The following is a 13931-nucleotide window of genomic DNA, read 5'->3' on the forward strand; positions in this document are numbered from 1 at the left end:
GAACATAAAGGATTAAGGTGTGGAAACTTGTCATGGTGATATAAAAATACTGGGAATGAATCAAAATGTATTATAATCAAAACAAAAGTATTTCGTTGTAGACCTACAGAAAAAATGCAAAGGGCTCAAAATGTACAGAATCGTCGAAATAATATAGCTTCTAAAATATGTTCCTATTAAATTTACAGTTTAAACAATAAACAATGACATTATTTGTATTTAGTCATTTAAATGTTTTCTTATCAGACGTCCTTTTCTCCTTTTTTGCGGTTTTGACCATTTGTTCAATGAATGGGCGGGGCAAAGTTGGGGTACATTCGTTTCGGTAACTGACGCTCCACTCAATCATCGGAATACTCGGTCTGAATTCTACTACGTTTCCTGTGAATTCTCTGAATGTTTCTGATGCTCCAGATTGACAGTTCGGTACTGGATGTATTTTTATCAGTAAAGGAATAGAGGAATGAACAGACGCTGCGACAATACAGAAATATTTTACATGTATCGCTGCTGTGCTAAAGCTAACCCCAGAACATAGGTGGTACAGACTGCCCTTAAACAAATAGACCCCACAGAATAATACAATCTCACATAGAACATGACAGCACGAGGAGGCCGTGTCCTGACCCTTTTACTTGGAATGCCAAAATAGGTGGGCGTCAAGACAAGAGGCCTTCTAATGCTTCGAACAAAACATTGTCATAAATTGTAAGCTCCAGCTGCTGTACTAATAAAGAACAGCATTGATGTATGTGGCCTTCTTGAGAAATAGTAACAGACAGTCCCCAAGCTTATTTTGATCCGGTAGTTAAAGAAGCAAACATGTCAAATAAACGTCCAATCTCAGCACACATTTACATAAAAACAGCCACGTACATTATGGTATTTTCTTTATATAATTTAGTGTGTCATAGTTCTAGGCTGGACTATGATAATCCTTAGTTTCAGTATAAAAACTAGCCCAACCGTTACTTATGAATAGTAATGATATATTAGAGCAACACATTTGCAAAAGTACAGTGTGAGGATGAACTTAAAAGATGGGTGTAAATGAAGTCTGTTGTTATACTCGTGCATTGGTTTGAGGGCAACAAGCTAAGCAATTGGCCACCTGGGGGCGACATTGGAGTTTAAAACCGTCTCCTTCGTCTCCTACTAAGAAGTGGGGAGAAAAAGTACCTTATACAGTCTATCGTCTAGCAACATAATCCTATCTGTATCATTCCATCCCATACTAGGTTTCATCTTAGGGTGAAGTCACAAAGTTGTTCAGTATGAATAGGAGCCAAAGCAAAGAAGAAGAATAGATTTAATTTATACAGGATAAATGGTGTTTAGCCTGTGAAAAGCTTTGTCTTAATTAGCTAAGTAGGAAATTAAAAGTAACTGACCTGGGCCTGTGAGGAACCACCATTCTTGTCCTTTGTTTTCTAACAATTGTAACCAAGCTTGACTAAACCACAGATCATGACGCACAGTACAGTGACCTCTATTCTCCCCAAAAACTTGAAACCTTTTGTTTTTACACTGGAAATAATCAAGCAAATACAGGCCTGCATGTTGATTGGTTGTCGTGTAATTATTGCGAACCATGAGGCTCTATCTGTACATCCACAATAAGTTAACACGTGTTTCCTAAACAAACAGTAGATTTGTTACTTTTGGATAGGAAGTGAACTAATCAGCATTGGGAACAAGCACAGGTTTGTTCTTTACAGGCACATCATTTTGACAACACCAAAAGCTTCAACTAGGCCACTTACAACACATATTATGGTGATATTAAATATTTATTTGCCTCTTAAAGCCACTTTTACATTAAGGGTTAAATAATATTCCCATAATATACTGTATATTTACTTGTTGAAACACTTCATTCTTGATTCTCAGAACACCTTTTATTGGCTTGACATTGTGCTGATACATCAACATACAGTTAAGAGAATCCTGAAGAATTCTTGCTATTTTGGGAAAGAGAACATAGAGTTGTTACATGAAAAAGTAGGGATATTCCCAAATGTAAATTAATTAACTTTTAACAACTCTCCCAATACTAACATTGAGGAATGTTAGAATAAGTTAAAACATAAATTCATCTAATTCAAATCAAGATACTCCTAGTTCATTTCTCTCTCTTGACCTATACGTTGGCCATTCTGTGGGGTAAAAAAAGTTTTTTCTTATTCCGTTTCTATTTATTTGACATTTTTTTGTTAGTTTTTTTTCTGTGAAGTTTTTGATGCTGACAACAGTCTCTGGAAGCCATGCCAATGTTTTAACAGTCCCAATAGTTAGATGTTCAGGTGATGGAGGATATGTCAATGGGTTGAGGAAAACCAGACGATTCCCAGTCCTTGTCCAGTTCTCCAACCCAATACACACCTAGTTTCACTCACCCACCATACACATCCACCAACTCTTATCTTGTAGACAATCCTCTCTGTCAGACACTGGTAATGGAGGCTAGACAGTTTGAGGACTTTTGTAGTTTCTCAGGCTGTGGGTTCGTGGGCGGTTCTGGGATGGAGGGAAAACTGAAGGGCAGGCCAATACTGGTGCTGCCGATATGGCCTGGACTTAACGCTGGGTTCTGTCGTCTGTTGCTCTCCACAATGCTTGATGTATTGGATGCGAGGCTTTCGCGTGTCCTGAAAATTGAAGATACGTATATAAAATTATCACACAGTTCAGGTTAAGAAAACAGTATATAAGACCTGAACAAGTCTGCAGTTTGATATGTTCTTCCCTATATATTTGTCATTTAAATAGCCTTTTTCTGCTATACACAATGCTCAGAAATTTAATGCTACGAATTCAATACAAAATAGTGTTATCAAACAACCTTTTGAACCGTTTTACAGTGATAGTTGGCGGCGTCATCATTTCTGCAATGCATCAAAATACAATACTTTACGATTTCCATTCAATCTAGACCTTTGTAGACAATCTCACCTGGGGGAGTTAAATCCACTGTCCACAGTTACGCTGCTGCTGTCCATACTGTCCAGACGAGCGGAGTGAGCTGACTTCTGGCTGCTGCTGTTTTCAGTCTCCTTGGGACTGAGCAGAGTCAGATTTGTCTCCAGCTTGCGTTGCAGATCATGCTCCTTATCCCGCTCCAGAAGCCACTTCATCGTCCCACCGGTGCCTCCCCCACCCCCGACCTCAGCCCGGTCTTTGTCCTCCACTGCAGCAACCTCCTTACACAAGTCGTCCTCTGCTTCCTCGTCGTCTGACACGTTGTAATAGTCGAACGAGGCGGAGGGTGCCTTGGATTCAGAGCCCTGTGGCATGACAGCAGACAGTGGGTCTGTGGCTGTATTTGAAGGCTGCTGGGGATCTAGATTGTCAAGGGCCTCTGTTGATTTGAAGTGCGGGGCCTTTCGCAATGTGCCAGACTTGGTGTAGCAGCTGCTTTCCACATAGCTTGGAGGCAATGAACTGTGTGGAGGTTTAAACAAAGTGTCTTTGCTGAAGATCTCTTTGCGCTTGTCCACCACACAACTGGCTCCCCCCCCAGGGTCTACGTTGTGTAGGTGTGGAGTCAAGCGTACATTCGGGTTGGGCTCTGGCGTCTGACTTGGTGTTGGTCTCATCGACCCATTTTGTCCTTTTGTGGACAATTCCTCTTTGTATTCCATAGTGTGTGGAGAGGTGAGGTGAGGGGTCCGACGATCAGCCGGGGAGCCCTTCCGGAGTCCCTTGGTTGAGGTCAATGTGTCATGCTCAGATTTAGCCTGAGGGGAAGGAGCAGTGAGGATTGTTTCGTTCGACGTATTGCACTGGAAGTAGTCATCTGCTAAGGGCTTGGGCGACAGTCCCTTCAGATCACTGTAGGCCGGCAAACTGTCTCTACTTTTGTTCCTTTCAAGGGTAGTCCTAATCCTCGTCTCATCCAAGCTCCTGTTCCCTATATCAGGCACAGAAAATTCTGAGTTGTACTTAGCAGCAGTGAACATGATCCTTGAGTAATGGGATGACTTCTTGGTAGCCCGCAGGGTTCCATCATCGGTACAATAGCGATTCCGCTCATCTGGACTGTCATACCTTCCCAATGACACAGCAACGCCACCAAGGGGGCCCAGGGAGTTGTCCATGGAGCGAGATCTCTCCTTGGCTTGGTCCGTCCTCTCATTACGGGACTTCCTGTCTAAGTTGTGACTGTGGCTCCTGTGCACCCTGGACTGGGATGTTCCGTGCGAAGGTTCAGGGAACGGCATCTCTGTCCTTCTTTTGGCCAGCTCCCCAGACACATCCCACTCAGGAGTGACGGAACAGTGAGAATCAGTGATGTTGGGATTGCTGTGAACCAAATACACTCCTTCCCTACTACGCCTGTGCTCCAAGGTATACATGGCCTCCCTTGGCGAGCGCACAAGGGAATGGCTGAAGAAGCGGTAATCCCTGTCCCTTATTGCAAAGTCCAGGTTGGAGATGTCGGAAGGGTCACACCGAGAGGGACGTGTTTTACTATGCGAGCGAGATTTACCGTGTGGCACCCTCCGGTGCCCGCGGCCCCTCCTGCTACGGGAGCTGTGCTGCGCCGCGGACCCGGCCTTGTTTCTCTGTACCCGTTCTTCCTCCAGCCGCTTCATCACGGCCGTGTGTCGAGCCACGTTCTCCACTGTGAGGTCGGGGTTGATCCGCCGAATAATCTCCATCTCGACTTCCCGGGGAATGGAGGCCAGTGGCATGTCCTCATCGCGAAGCGGCCATTCTTCAGGAGGGAATTGGGCAGAGAACGTAGCTAGCTGTCTCATCTTGTCCTTCTTGAAACTAAGCCGAAAGAGCCTCAGCCCAAACTTCTTTGACTGCTTTTCGCTAATGCTACCGCCAACGCTTCCACCACTGCCATCCTTCTTTTTGGTGAGTGTGTCCATTTTATAGGAAAAGGGTGCAATAGCCTTGTTCTTGTCTGGGGGAGTTGGAGGTGAGGGCTGAACTGGGGGGGTAGTTGGAGGTGGTGGGGGCTGGGGATATGATGGAGGGTCTCCCCTGGGCTCCTTGTGCACCTTACTCTGGACCCCAGAGGTGTGACCTTTGGGTGGGTCATCTTGGTGTGAAGTGTGGGTTTCATTGTGGTTCTTCCGACTGGGTCTTTCTATGGTGCAACCTGGCGTGGAGGGAGTGATTGTGCCTGACTGTGGGGAGGTACAATGCTGTTGCTGCTGCTGCCAATCTGGGAGCCGGTCATCCAGGTGGTACCACTTGCTGTTACTACGGATGAGGGAAGGGGTTATAAAGTAGGTCTGGGGGGTAACTATGAAGTAGCCCTCTGGCGAAGGGAAGATCTTCCTCTCTCGTACCAGCATATTCAGTGTGTGCCGCAGGATCTCTGAACTCGGTGTGGGAACGCCTAAGAAACAGTGACAGTTGCATTTTACATTTATTCATTTAGCAGACGCTTTTATGCAAAGCAACTTCCAAGAGAGAGCTTTACAAAAGTGCATAGGTCAATGATCATGAACAACAAGATAGCCCCAAAAACATTGTGGGTAGCCAAAACATGAAGCATATATTGTGAAAAGCAAATATGTGCCAATGGGAAGGAACATAAGTGCAAACAACATGAACCTCAAAAGTTGCAGGACATATGTTTTAGATTCCTACTAGATGGTTCAAAACCACATAATGTAAATAGAATACTTTCAGTGGTTCATTTTGAACTATTATTAATTGTTAACTATTGTCAATAACATCTGGTTTGTAAAATAACTGGGATGAGTATGCTCTGACTGTAGAACAGCATTTAATAGTATAACAGTACATGCAGGGTAAACACCTGGAAAGCTGGTGGTTAGGTGCTCCATCAAAGCGTCGTGTGTGACTGGTTTGTGGGCAGAGTTCATGGCGGAGATAGCCAGACACAGAATCTCTCCCAGTGGGATGAACTGAGACTGGCTAATGGGAGACATGCTGATGGGGAACACATCACCTGGGGGGGACACAAGACAGATGTCATTTATAGAATCAAATATTTGGTTAGAACCCCATTTGAAATTAAATCAAATTTATTTGTATAGCCCTTTTTACACGCAATCATGTCACAGAGGGCTTCACATACGCCCATAGAACTGCCCCTCAACCAACCTAAACCCTCAAGGAAACAGCATTTTCAAATTATTTGAGATAGCAATTGGATGGCTACTGAAGTTGTTGCAGTTACCAATGAGGACCTGCATGTACAGTAGTCAGTTTTGCTACTTGGATTCTCGTTTCACGCACACACATGCACATCAGTACAGGGTTAGCCACAAGCATCCTTTTGAGCAGTGTAAAGGTAATGTATTACACTATTCCACTTTAGTTTAAACTTCCTGTTATGCCCACCAGTACTTTAATGTACCATACCCTAAAGATCAAATACATTTATAAAGTACACACTGTCAACAATCCACATACCTCATATCATTTATGGAAGATTGTTTGTGTGTGTGTGTATTCAATGACAAAACCATACTCAACAATACTTCATCTGTACAATTTAATTTGTTAATATTTTTTATAGGACCAGGATAAATCTGTGTTGAGATGATCACACATACGTTATTGTTTTTGCATTCTCGATATCACAAGCCCTTACATTTTTGATTGCTCCATATTATGTTATGGCATATTTGTGTCCTTATAAACGAAATAAATTGACGGGAGAGACTAAGGACCTCAGCCTTCCTCCTCTCTACGAGTACCTTCATCCATACTCACTAAGTTCAGTGGGGGTTGATCTTTTCCAACTTACCTGTTGTACAGTTGCCAGAGGGGGATGGCGATAAGTGAGGAGAAGAAGGGGGAGGGAGGTGCATCGGGACACAGAGGTCCTTCTCGCTACGAGAGAGATTACACTCCAATGACCGTTCTAAGAGATCAGAACTGGGCCAGGCCCGCCATTGGTTGGTGCTGGGGTTCTTTTTCATAGTGATCCCCCAGCGAAGGCAGCCTTGCCACAAGGCTACTAGGGTAGTCGGGGGACTGGGTTGAGGGAAGGACAAGGGGTTAGGGGGAGGCCCACCTGAGACTTAGTGCCTCCCCCACATTAGCTGGGGCGTCCCCTTTGACGGCTCAGACAAGAGACATGATGGCAGGAGCCGGCCTGCACGCTTGTATACGTACGTATGCACGCACATCATTCACATCCACAGGAAAACTTCATTCGTCTTACGACTGCGGATCATCGGCGGCGGCGTCCCCTGTGTTTTCCCAGGCTTGTCAGTGAAGGTGGAGACGGCGGAGGCGATTGCACCAGGCATCACCGTTTTATCGGTATCGGTCCTGACCACCATTTGTAACATCCCCATTTGTATGCGTAGGGAGGCACATTACGTAGCTGCTCAGCTGTAGGAGGAGAAGGAGGAGGAGCAGGAGGAGGGGGGCAAAGGCTAGAGATGAGGGAATTGGGGCATCAGAGGTGAGTAGAGATTTAGGTGGCGGGTATTCCGATCCGGTTATTTAATTAAGGTGAAGGGGGTGAAGATGCTGGGAGATGGTGGGGGGATAGATGGTTAAAGAATTGCAGATTAAGAGGCCCCGGCGTCTTTCAACAATAGCTCAATTCACCGCGGGAGTGCTCAGCCAAGCCTCGGGAAAACAAAAGAGCCCCCTTAGAAAAAATGAATGAGAAAATGTCGTCCCCCCCCCTTTTCTGCTCAGAGTTATAGTGAAAGCTTACAGCTTTATAGATTTCTGAATGTAAAGGAGGCCAAATTCACCACCATCTTCATTCGATCAGAATCGTCCTCTTGGCAGCACCAACACACCAGAAGAGGGTTGGGGGGGAAAAAAGATGGAGAGCAAAAGAATACATGAACCGATATCCTCCTTTCAGCAGAATCCAATATGAGAAGCTCCTAAGGCAGTCGCTGGACCATTCATCAATAAGAACAAGAACCCAAGTCAACGACCAATCTCTTTTAACGCTAATGCCGCAGTTGCTCCCAATACCTCCAGGAAGGGTGTGTGAGTATGTGTGTGTGAGAGTGTGTGTGAGTGCGGGCGTGCAAGCGCGCGTCTGCCTGCTCCTGCGCGAGATTCTGTGTGAGCATGCGTGCCTCTGTGTCTGGCTGATTGAGACTCGGTAGGGGGGAAGGAGGGAGGGAGTAGACGAGAGATCGAAAAGCAGAATTGAGCCTCAAAGGAAATAAAATTACCTCAATGCACACTAACAAAGCAGTGGCAGCAGACTCTGTGTCTTCAGAACAACCGGGATCTGCTTAGAAAGCTTTTGACTAAGGGTTTCTATTCACGTTGATGTTTTGCTTTATTATCTTACAGTAAACAGAAACACACAATTTGACACTAATTGATGTTTCTTTTTTTTATTGAGGTAGTTAAAGAACATTAAAAAATATGATTGTTTTTCTTGTCACATCAACATTCATATTTCTGACAGAAATACATGTAGTGGTGATTTTGCATTAGAAGCCGGTAGGGTTTAGCCCAAGGCCGTAATCATGTATATAATAATATATACACATCCCCCAATATTCAAATCTGGTCAAAATGTCCCCCCCCCAATATATTGATATAAATGTGGTATGCTACGACACGCAACCACGCATCCTGTCTAAAATTGTCATACAAAACTTAATTTGTCCCCCCCAATGTTGACTCCATGGCTACGGCTTTGGTTTAGCCCCACCAACAGAGGATGCTGTCTGGGTAGATGACAATCGCTTGCAATGTAATGCAAACATTTTATTAGTAGAAGTATTTAAGTTCATGGACTTTCATCTATTATTTTGTTTTTGATGCTGCTTGGAGGAGAAAGAATGTTTGGGCAGTCTCCACTAAACCTTTTAATCATTTGATAAAATGCAAAAAAAAGACAGACATGGTATTGGGGGCAATGAAAAGTGTTACATTGTAATTTTGCTGTCCTAAGTTTGCTAGTTTGCTAACTGATTGTGTTTTCCTTTTCTCTCTCGTCTTTGGTTAGCGAGGTATCCTGTCTTCTGCTCAACAGAACTACTTTTCTATGCAAAAACACTAGGGATTTGTAAAGAATTCTGGTATATTACAGAAAAAGTACATCGTTGTGTACACTGAAATTTTATGGAGCTTGCTAGCTAGGCTAGATATTGTAGTCAGTAAATATTTAATGCATTGTTTTTATTAGTTTGGGCTTGGGAAGGTGTCTTGTTACAGCCCAAATAATCCATACAGTATGCTTTATTTACTCAAAACTAATTGAATGAGCTTGTGTCAATGAGGCCCACGAGCCAATAATAGCACATATAAGATTTAACGTCAACTAGAACTCAAGTTGATAAAAAGATCACAAAATTAGGTGATGATATGTATTATTATGGATTTATAATCCATTATGAAAAACGTCAAATGGGGCTGTCATTTTAGACAGGCATTATGGACATTTATATTGTTAAGTCTCTGTCCCTCAGTGTTAAAGTATTTCTGTGTCCTGACCTGTGTGGGAATATCTGTCATGTAGGTAGCCTGGAAAATCTCAGACATGAATAGTACTCATTAAAATGTCACTGGATTGTTCAAATCACTTTGATTTGTATAATGAAGACATGATAACATGATAAAATAATAACGTGGGTTATACTGCAGAGCAATGGCACGTCTCAAAATTAAAGTAACGTTCCAGTAGTTTTGCTACTGAGAACATAAGCATTCCTCTCAGCTAAGGGGTATGTCTGTCTATCAAGAAGGATGCTGTTTTGATGCATATAGCAGCGTAGCCGCCATTAAAGCTGCAGACGTTTCTGACTCGTGTGTTAGTGGTTGGTTGAAGAAATTAGGGAGGAGTGTGTGTGGGTGTGGGTGTGGGTGGGTGGGTGAGGGGGGAGAGAAGGACTGTGTCAAATTAAATTGTCTCCTGTTTACTCATATCAAGGAGAAAGAGAAAGGATGACAGAGGGGTGGGGGGGGTAGGGGGGACGACGACACCACAACCATCTTATTTCTCAATCGTGCTGCAACAGTGCTTGTCACCATGACAACCCAAGCAGATGATCTCATTGCTCCTTTCAGCAAGTGCTGGGTAACACTTTATACTACGTTGTTCTTGTTACAATGTAATTACATAAGTTCTGTGTAACACGTCATGCAACAAAAAGAGCAACATGTCCTTAATATCCTTAATATGACATTTATTTTCTATAATTACCCACGTATTATATGTGCAATTTAAAGCTTTTTTCTTAAACGTCAGCAGAGATGACGTACAGATAAGCCCACGTCTAATGTGTTTGTGTCGGTATGGCAGAACATTTTCGGTTCGGGAGACTTAGGAAAGAATCAATTGGATTGTGGTGGGAATTCGAGATAGTTTTCTCTAGTTAGCAGTTAGATCCACAACTCACTTTGTCAGAACTGAACTCAGTCCAGTTGATATAGGTGTACAATCCAGAGAGAGAAAGAAAGACAAAGAGTTGCAAATGTCTGATATAGGGCCACAAACTTGTAAGTTGATCAATTTTTTCCAGTTTCTTGACACTACGAAGCCCTCAGGAGATCTACAAACAGAGAAAGGGGAAAGAGCTGGGTGGTTCGGATGACCAGACTGCAGCTTGAAAATCCCCCAAGAAAGAACGTCGCTTTTGATGAAAGCGTCTGCTTAATACATACATTATCATTCGGAATAAAAGTGTTCCTAGGGACACTTGCACCTAGCTGCAAGATCAAAAGGGAACTGCCTCATTGAGGGTGCTGGGCCAGACACAGACACCAGAGGGACCTTCATTGCACTAGGAATCTTTCTCATGAAAGATCCACGCACTGTTACCACAGAGACAGAAATGCTGTCTGGAGTGCATGAAGGCCACATGAGGATTAGATAGACTGATGGCTCAACTGGTCTGGTGACCAGTTCTCCGCCACTGGCCATTCAGCCAGCTCGCCTTAACCACGGACGATGGTCCTGAGAGAATGGGAGAGTTCTACACTATTCATTGTGTTCAAGCAGGTTTGGCAACTAGCGTACCTGTTTTTGTATAGCAACATGACTTTGCATTGAGTGTTTGTTAACAGTATACATTGAAAGTACATTACATTGAAACAACCGACCTCTGGGTTCTACGATGACACTCAACCACCACACTACAGGAACCCACATTGGTCAAGCTGAGTACAACTGTGTTCAAGAACTAATGTAATGTTAATTTTCAGTCAATAAATAGTATTACATCTTGAAAGAATTTGACCTTACGACTCTCCCTGCAATTTCTGTATTAACGTGAATTTTGTATTACTGACATATTAATGCGTCAATAGTTTCCACTAATTCTCTCGCTCTGTCCCTCCCTTTCCTTCCATTGGAATGCTTCGCCGTAAAGAGCCGGTCTCTTTTCCTGAACAGGCCCTTCCTTTCCTGCCACCACAGGGCAGCGTCCTTGTGACCCTTCGTTTATTTCCTCTCTGCGGAAACAAGTGATTTGTTTCAGGAAAAACGAGGAAACAAATGCCAAAAACAACATTCTTTCCATTCAGTGAGGCTGCTTTGAACATGTTATAATATGTTTTTCTTTCGGTCTGTGAACACTTGTACATGAACTAGTCATTACATATACTGAAAGAAGTTGTACTTATGCATGTGCATGATACTGAATAATGTGAGTGCCTCACATGTTGTCCATTTTGTGTTGTTGACCAAGTAGGCATGTCAATTTATAGGAACAGTGTATTTACAGTGTAAATGAATACATGTCAATTTAATATGGTGCATTTTGTTACTGATAGGGATTTTTTGATTTAACGCAACAGTTGTGGGGGTTTTTTACCAGGAAAGAATCAGCCTCTTTCCAGATACAAAAGTGGCATGAGACATCGAGAGGATATATCAACAGACTAATATGGAAACAAGAATTATGAAATAGGCATAAAAACTAACAAATGCTGTAAAAACCAACTTGAAGTAATTCTGAAAATGTGTCAATTTAGAGAAAGTAGAATATCCTCATGATGAATACCCTCTTGGAAAACTCAACAGGGGATTTAAGATTCTTGTATAAGTAGTTTCAGTAGTTAGTTATTAACAACAAGCACAAACATTCCTAAGCTTGGCAGTGTTGCCTGTTTCAATATAGAGTCCGTGGGAAGTGTCAACTCTCCTTGAGATAAGATAAAGGCAACAGTAACACACACATTTTCTACACTCTTAGAGAACCAGCCTTATTTTCAGAGTTCACACTAAAGGATGTTAAAGTAGGTTACTCCGTTTAGGATGAGAAAATGTGCATACTTTTCACACATGGGTAAAGCCTTTTGTAAAGACAAACCAAAGATAAAATGAATACTTTAAGACACGCAGTGTGTTTCATATAGCCCACTACTGTACCTATAAATTTGATGTCAAATCCTGCAGGTGGTTTGAGGGCCCGTCTAGACCATGCTTCCCTGAGCACTTCCAGGTGATCCTCTTTCCCTTGGATCAGCAAGACATGTTCATCAATCCAGCCAAGGAAGAAAGTATCCTTAATGGCTTCTGTCACTTTCTTATTCCAGAATTGCTCCATGTTGACAGCTTTGAAGTCCGCAAATATCTCGTAGCCCAGGTGATGGTGGTGCTTCTGAGTGGCCGCAGGTGAGTCCTCCTTGGCGCCAATTCGAGACATCACCAACGCCAATGAATGAGGCGCAATCTGTAGAAATGTCTCCATGGCTTCTACTGTGTTGTGCAATTACTATTAACGACAGTTAAACTGTGTATTTTGGAATGTGTTTTATTTCGCACTTTGATATGTTTCCAAAACGAGCGCATCCTTACGATGTTTCAGTCTCGGCTACTTTGTCCACGCATGCTTAGGATTCATGGCATTTTATATCTCGCAACCAATAAGCACAAATCATCGTCAATTAATTTGAATATGGTCTCGGACAGCAGTCTCCAATTTATGACTGCCCGTAAACAGATGGGCTTTTGAATGACAGCATACTAGATGTATTTGATCATGACCTGTGTTTTCTCGCATATCCTACCGTGGTAACCCCTCAAATTGTTCATTGGGGAAATCTAAAATTGCACCCTCAAGGACCTGGCGATGACTTCATCGTTCTCTATCCATGACTTCATCTGATGCAGGCAAACTGCTCCTGAGCGCGCGCGCACCGCAGCCACACTGACAAAGGATATCGTTCTCAAAGAAACGTTACAGAATGTCAGGGATTGTCTACTCCGGCCGTAGGCTAGGTTTATCCGTCTCTTGTCCAGACCACCGATGAACAAGCACTGAGCTGAATAGATCTGTTTCAGAATAGCATATTATTGCAGAGCTCCACCCACAGTTGACATTTGCCAGCAATCTAAACATCGCGCGAGCCCAACACTGAGGTGTCGCGCGCAACAGGTGTGTGAAGTATTATTATTGTTACTAATGATGATACTACAAACAAAGAACAACACTATATTTTATTTATATAATGCGTGGCGTAGCCTTGGGGTCAAGTCATTCAGTTTCAGAAGAACATATGTGCATTATAGGCACCCTACTGTGGGGTTTAAGCCATTAGGATATGGGACTGAAATATGTAATTGTTTTTAAACGCGGAGTGACTTTGAGATGAATTCTCTCTTTAACAGAGAGCCAGTGGAGATCCAGCAGTATGGGAGTGATGTGATGATGTGAGTGATTAGACAGGAGACTGGCTATACAGGATTATTTTACCTGTTAAGGTGGCAGAGAGAGACTATGGGGGTAGGCATTGCAGTAGGTCAAGGGGGATATTAATAAAACAATATTATGTATTATATATATATAAGTGGGTTGGTGTGATCCAGTTGGCCATATCTCACTTTCCCTGTGCCATCAATTATTTGATATAGGCTACAGACAGGTATTTAATTCCCACCAGCTTCTGATTCTTCTAAATTGCTAGATTCCTAGCTTCGGATTTAGTTCCTAAGTAGATTTGAGTTTCATCTGGGGTGACTGCTACAGAAGGAAGCTGTACACATTTCAGATTTATGAAAA

The 13931-nt window shown here is 43.0% G+C and overlaps 1 protein-coding gene across 1 annotated transcript; it reads right to left on the minus strand.

Moving 5' to 3' along the window:
- Nucleotides 1-885: 885 nt before the first annotated feature.
- stox2a (storkhead box 2a) lies at nt 886-13253 on the minus strand. Its single transcript, XM_047045718.1, has 4 exons — nt 12299-13253; nt 5783-5935; nt 2953-5356; nt 886-2648 (listed from the first exon to the last, which is right to left on the minus strand). The coding sequence occupies exons 1-4, from the start codon at nt 12618-12620 to the stop codon at nt 2444-2446; spliced, it is 3084 nt and encodes a 1027-aa protein (XP_046901674.1). The 5' UTR covers nt 12621-13253; the 3' UTR covers nt 886-2443.
- Between the last annotated feature and the right edge of the window lie 678 nt (nt 13254-13931).

The sequence above is a fragment of the Hypomesus transpacificus genome, chromosome 22, assembly GCF_021917145.1.
Source record: "Hypomesus transpacificus isolate Combined female chromosome 22, fHypTra1, whole genome shotgun sequence".
Taxonomy (NCBI): domain Eukaryota; kingdom Metazoa; phylum Chordata; class Actinopteri; order Osmeriformes; family Osmeridae; genus Hypomesus; species Hypomesus transpacificus.

What these genes read in the sequence shown, in the direction of transcription:
- stox2a (XM_047045718.1), bottom strand. Translation starts at nt 12,620, where the DNA reads ATGGAGACATTTCTACAGATTGCGCCTCATTCATTGGCGTTGGTGATG. An exon ending in CCTAACCACCAGCTTTCCAG is followed by an intron (nt 5,357 to 5,782) that starts GTGTTTACCCTG and finishes ACTGTTTCTTAG; the next exon opens with GCGTTCCCACACCGAGTTCA. An exon ending in AGTGGATTTAACTCCCCCAG is followed by an intron (nt 2,649 to 2,952) that starts GTGAGATTGTCT and finishes TTCAATTTTCAG; the next exon opens with GACACGCGAAAGCCTCGCAT.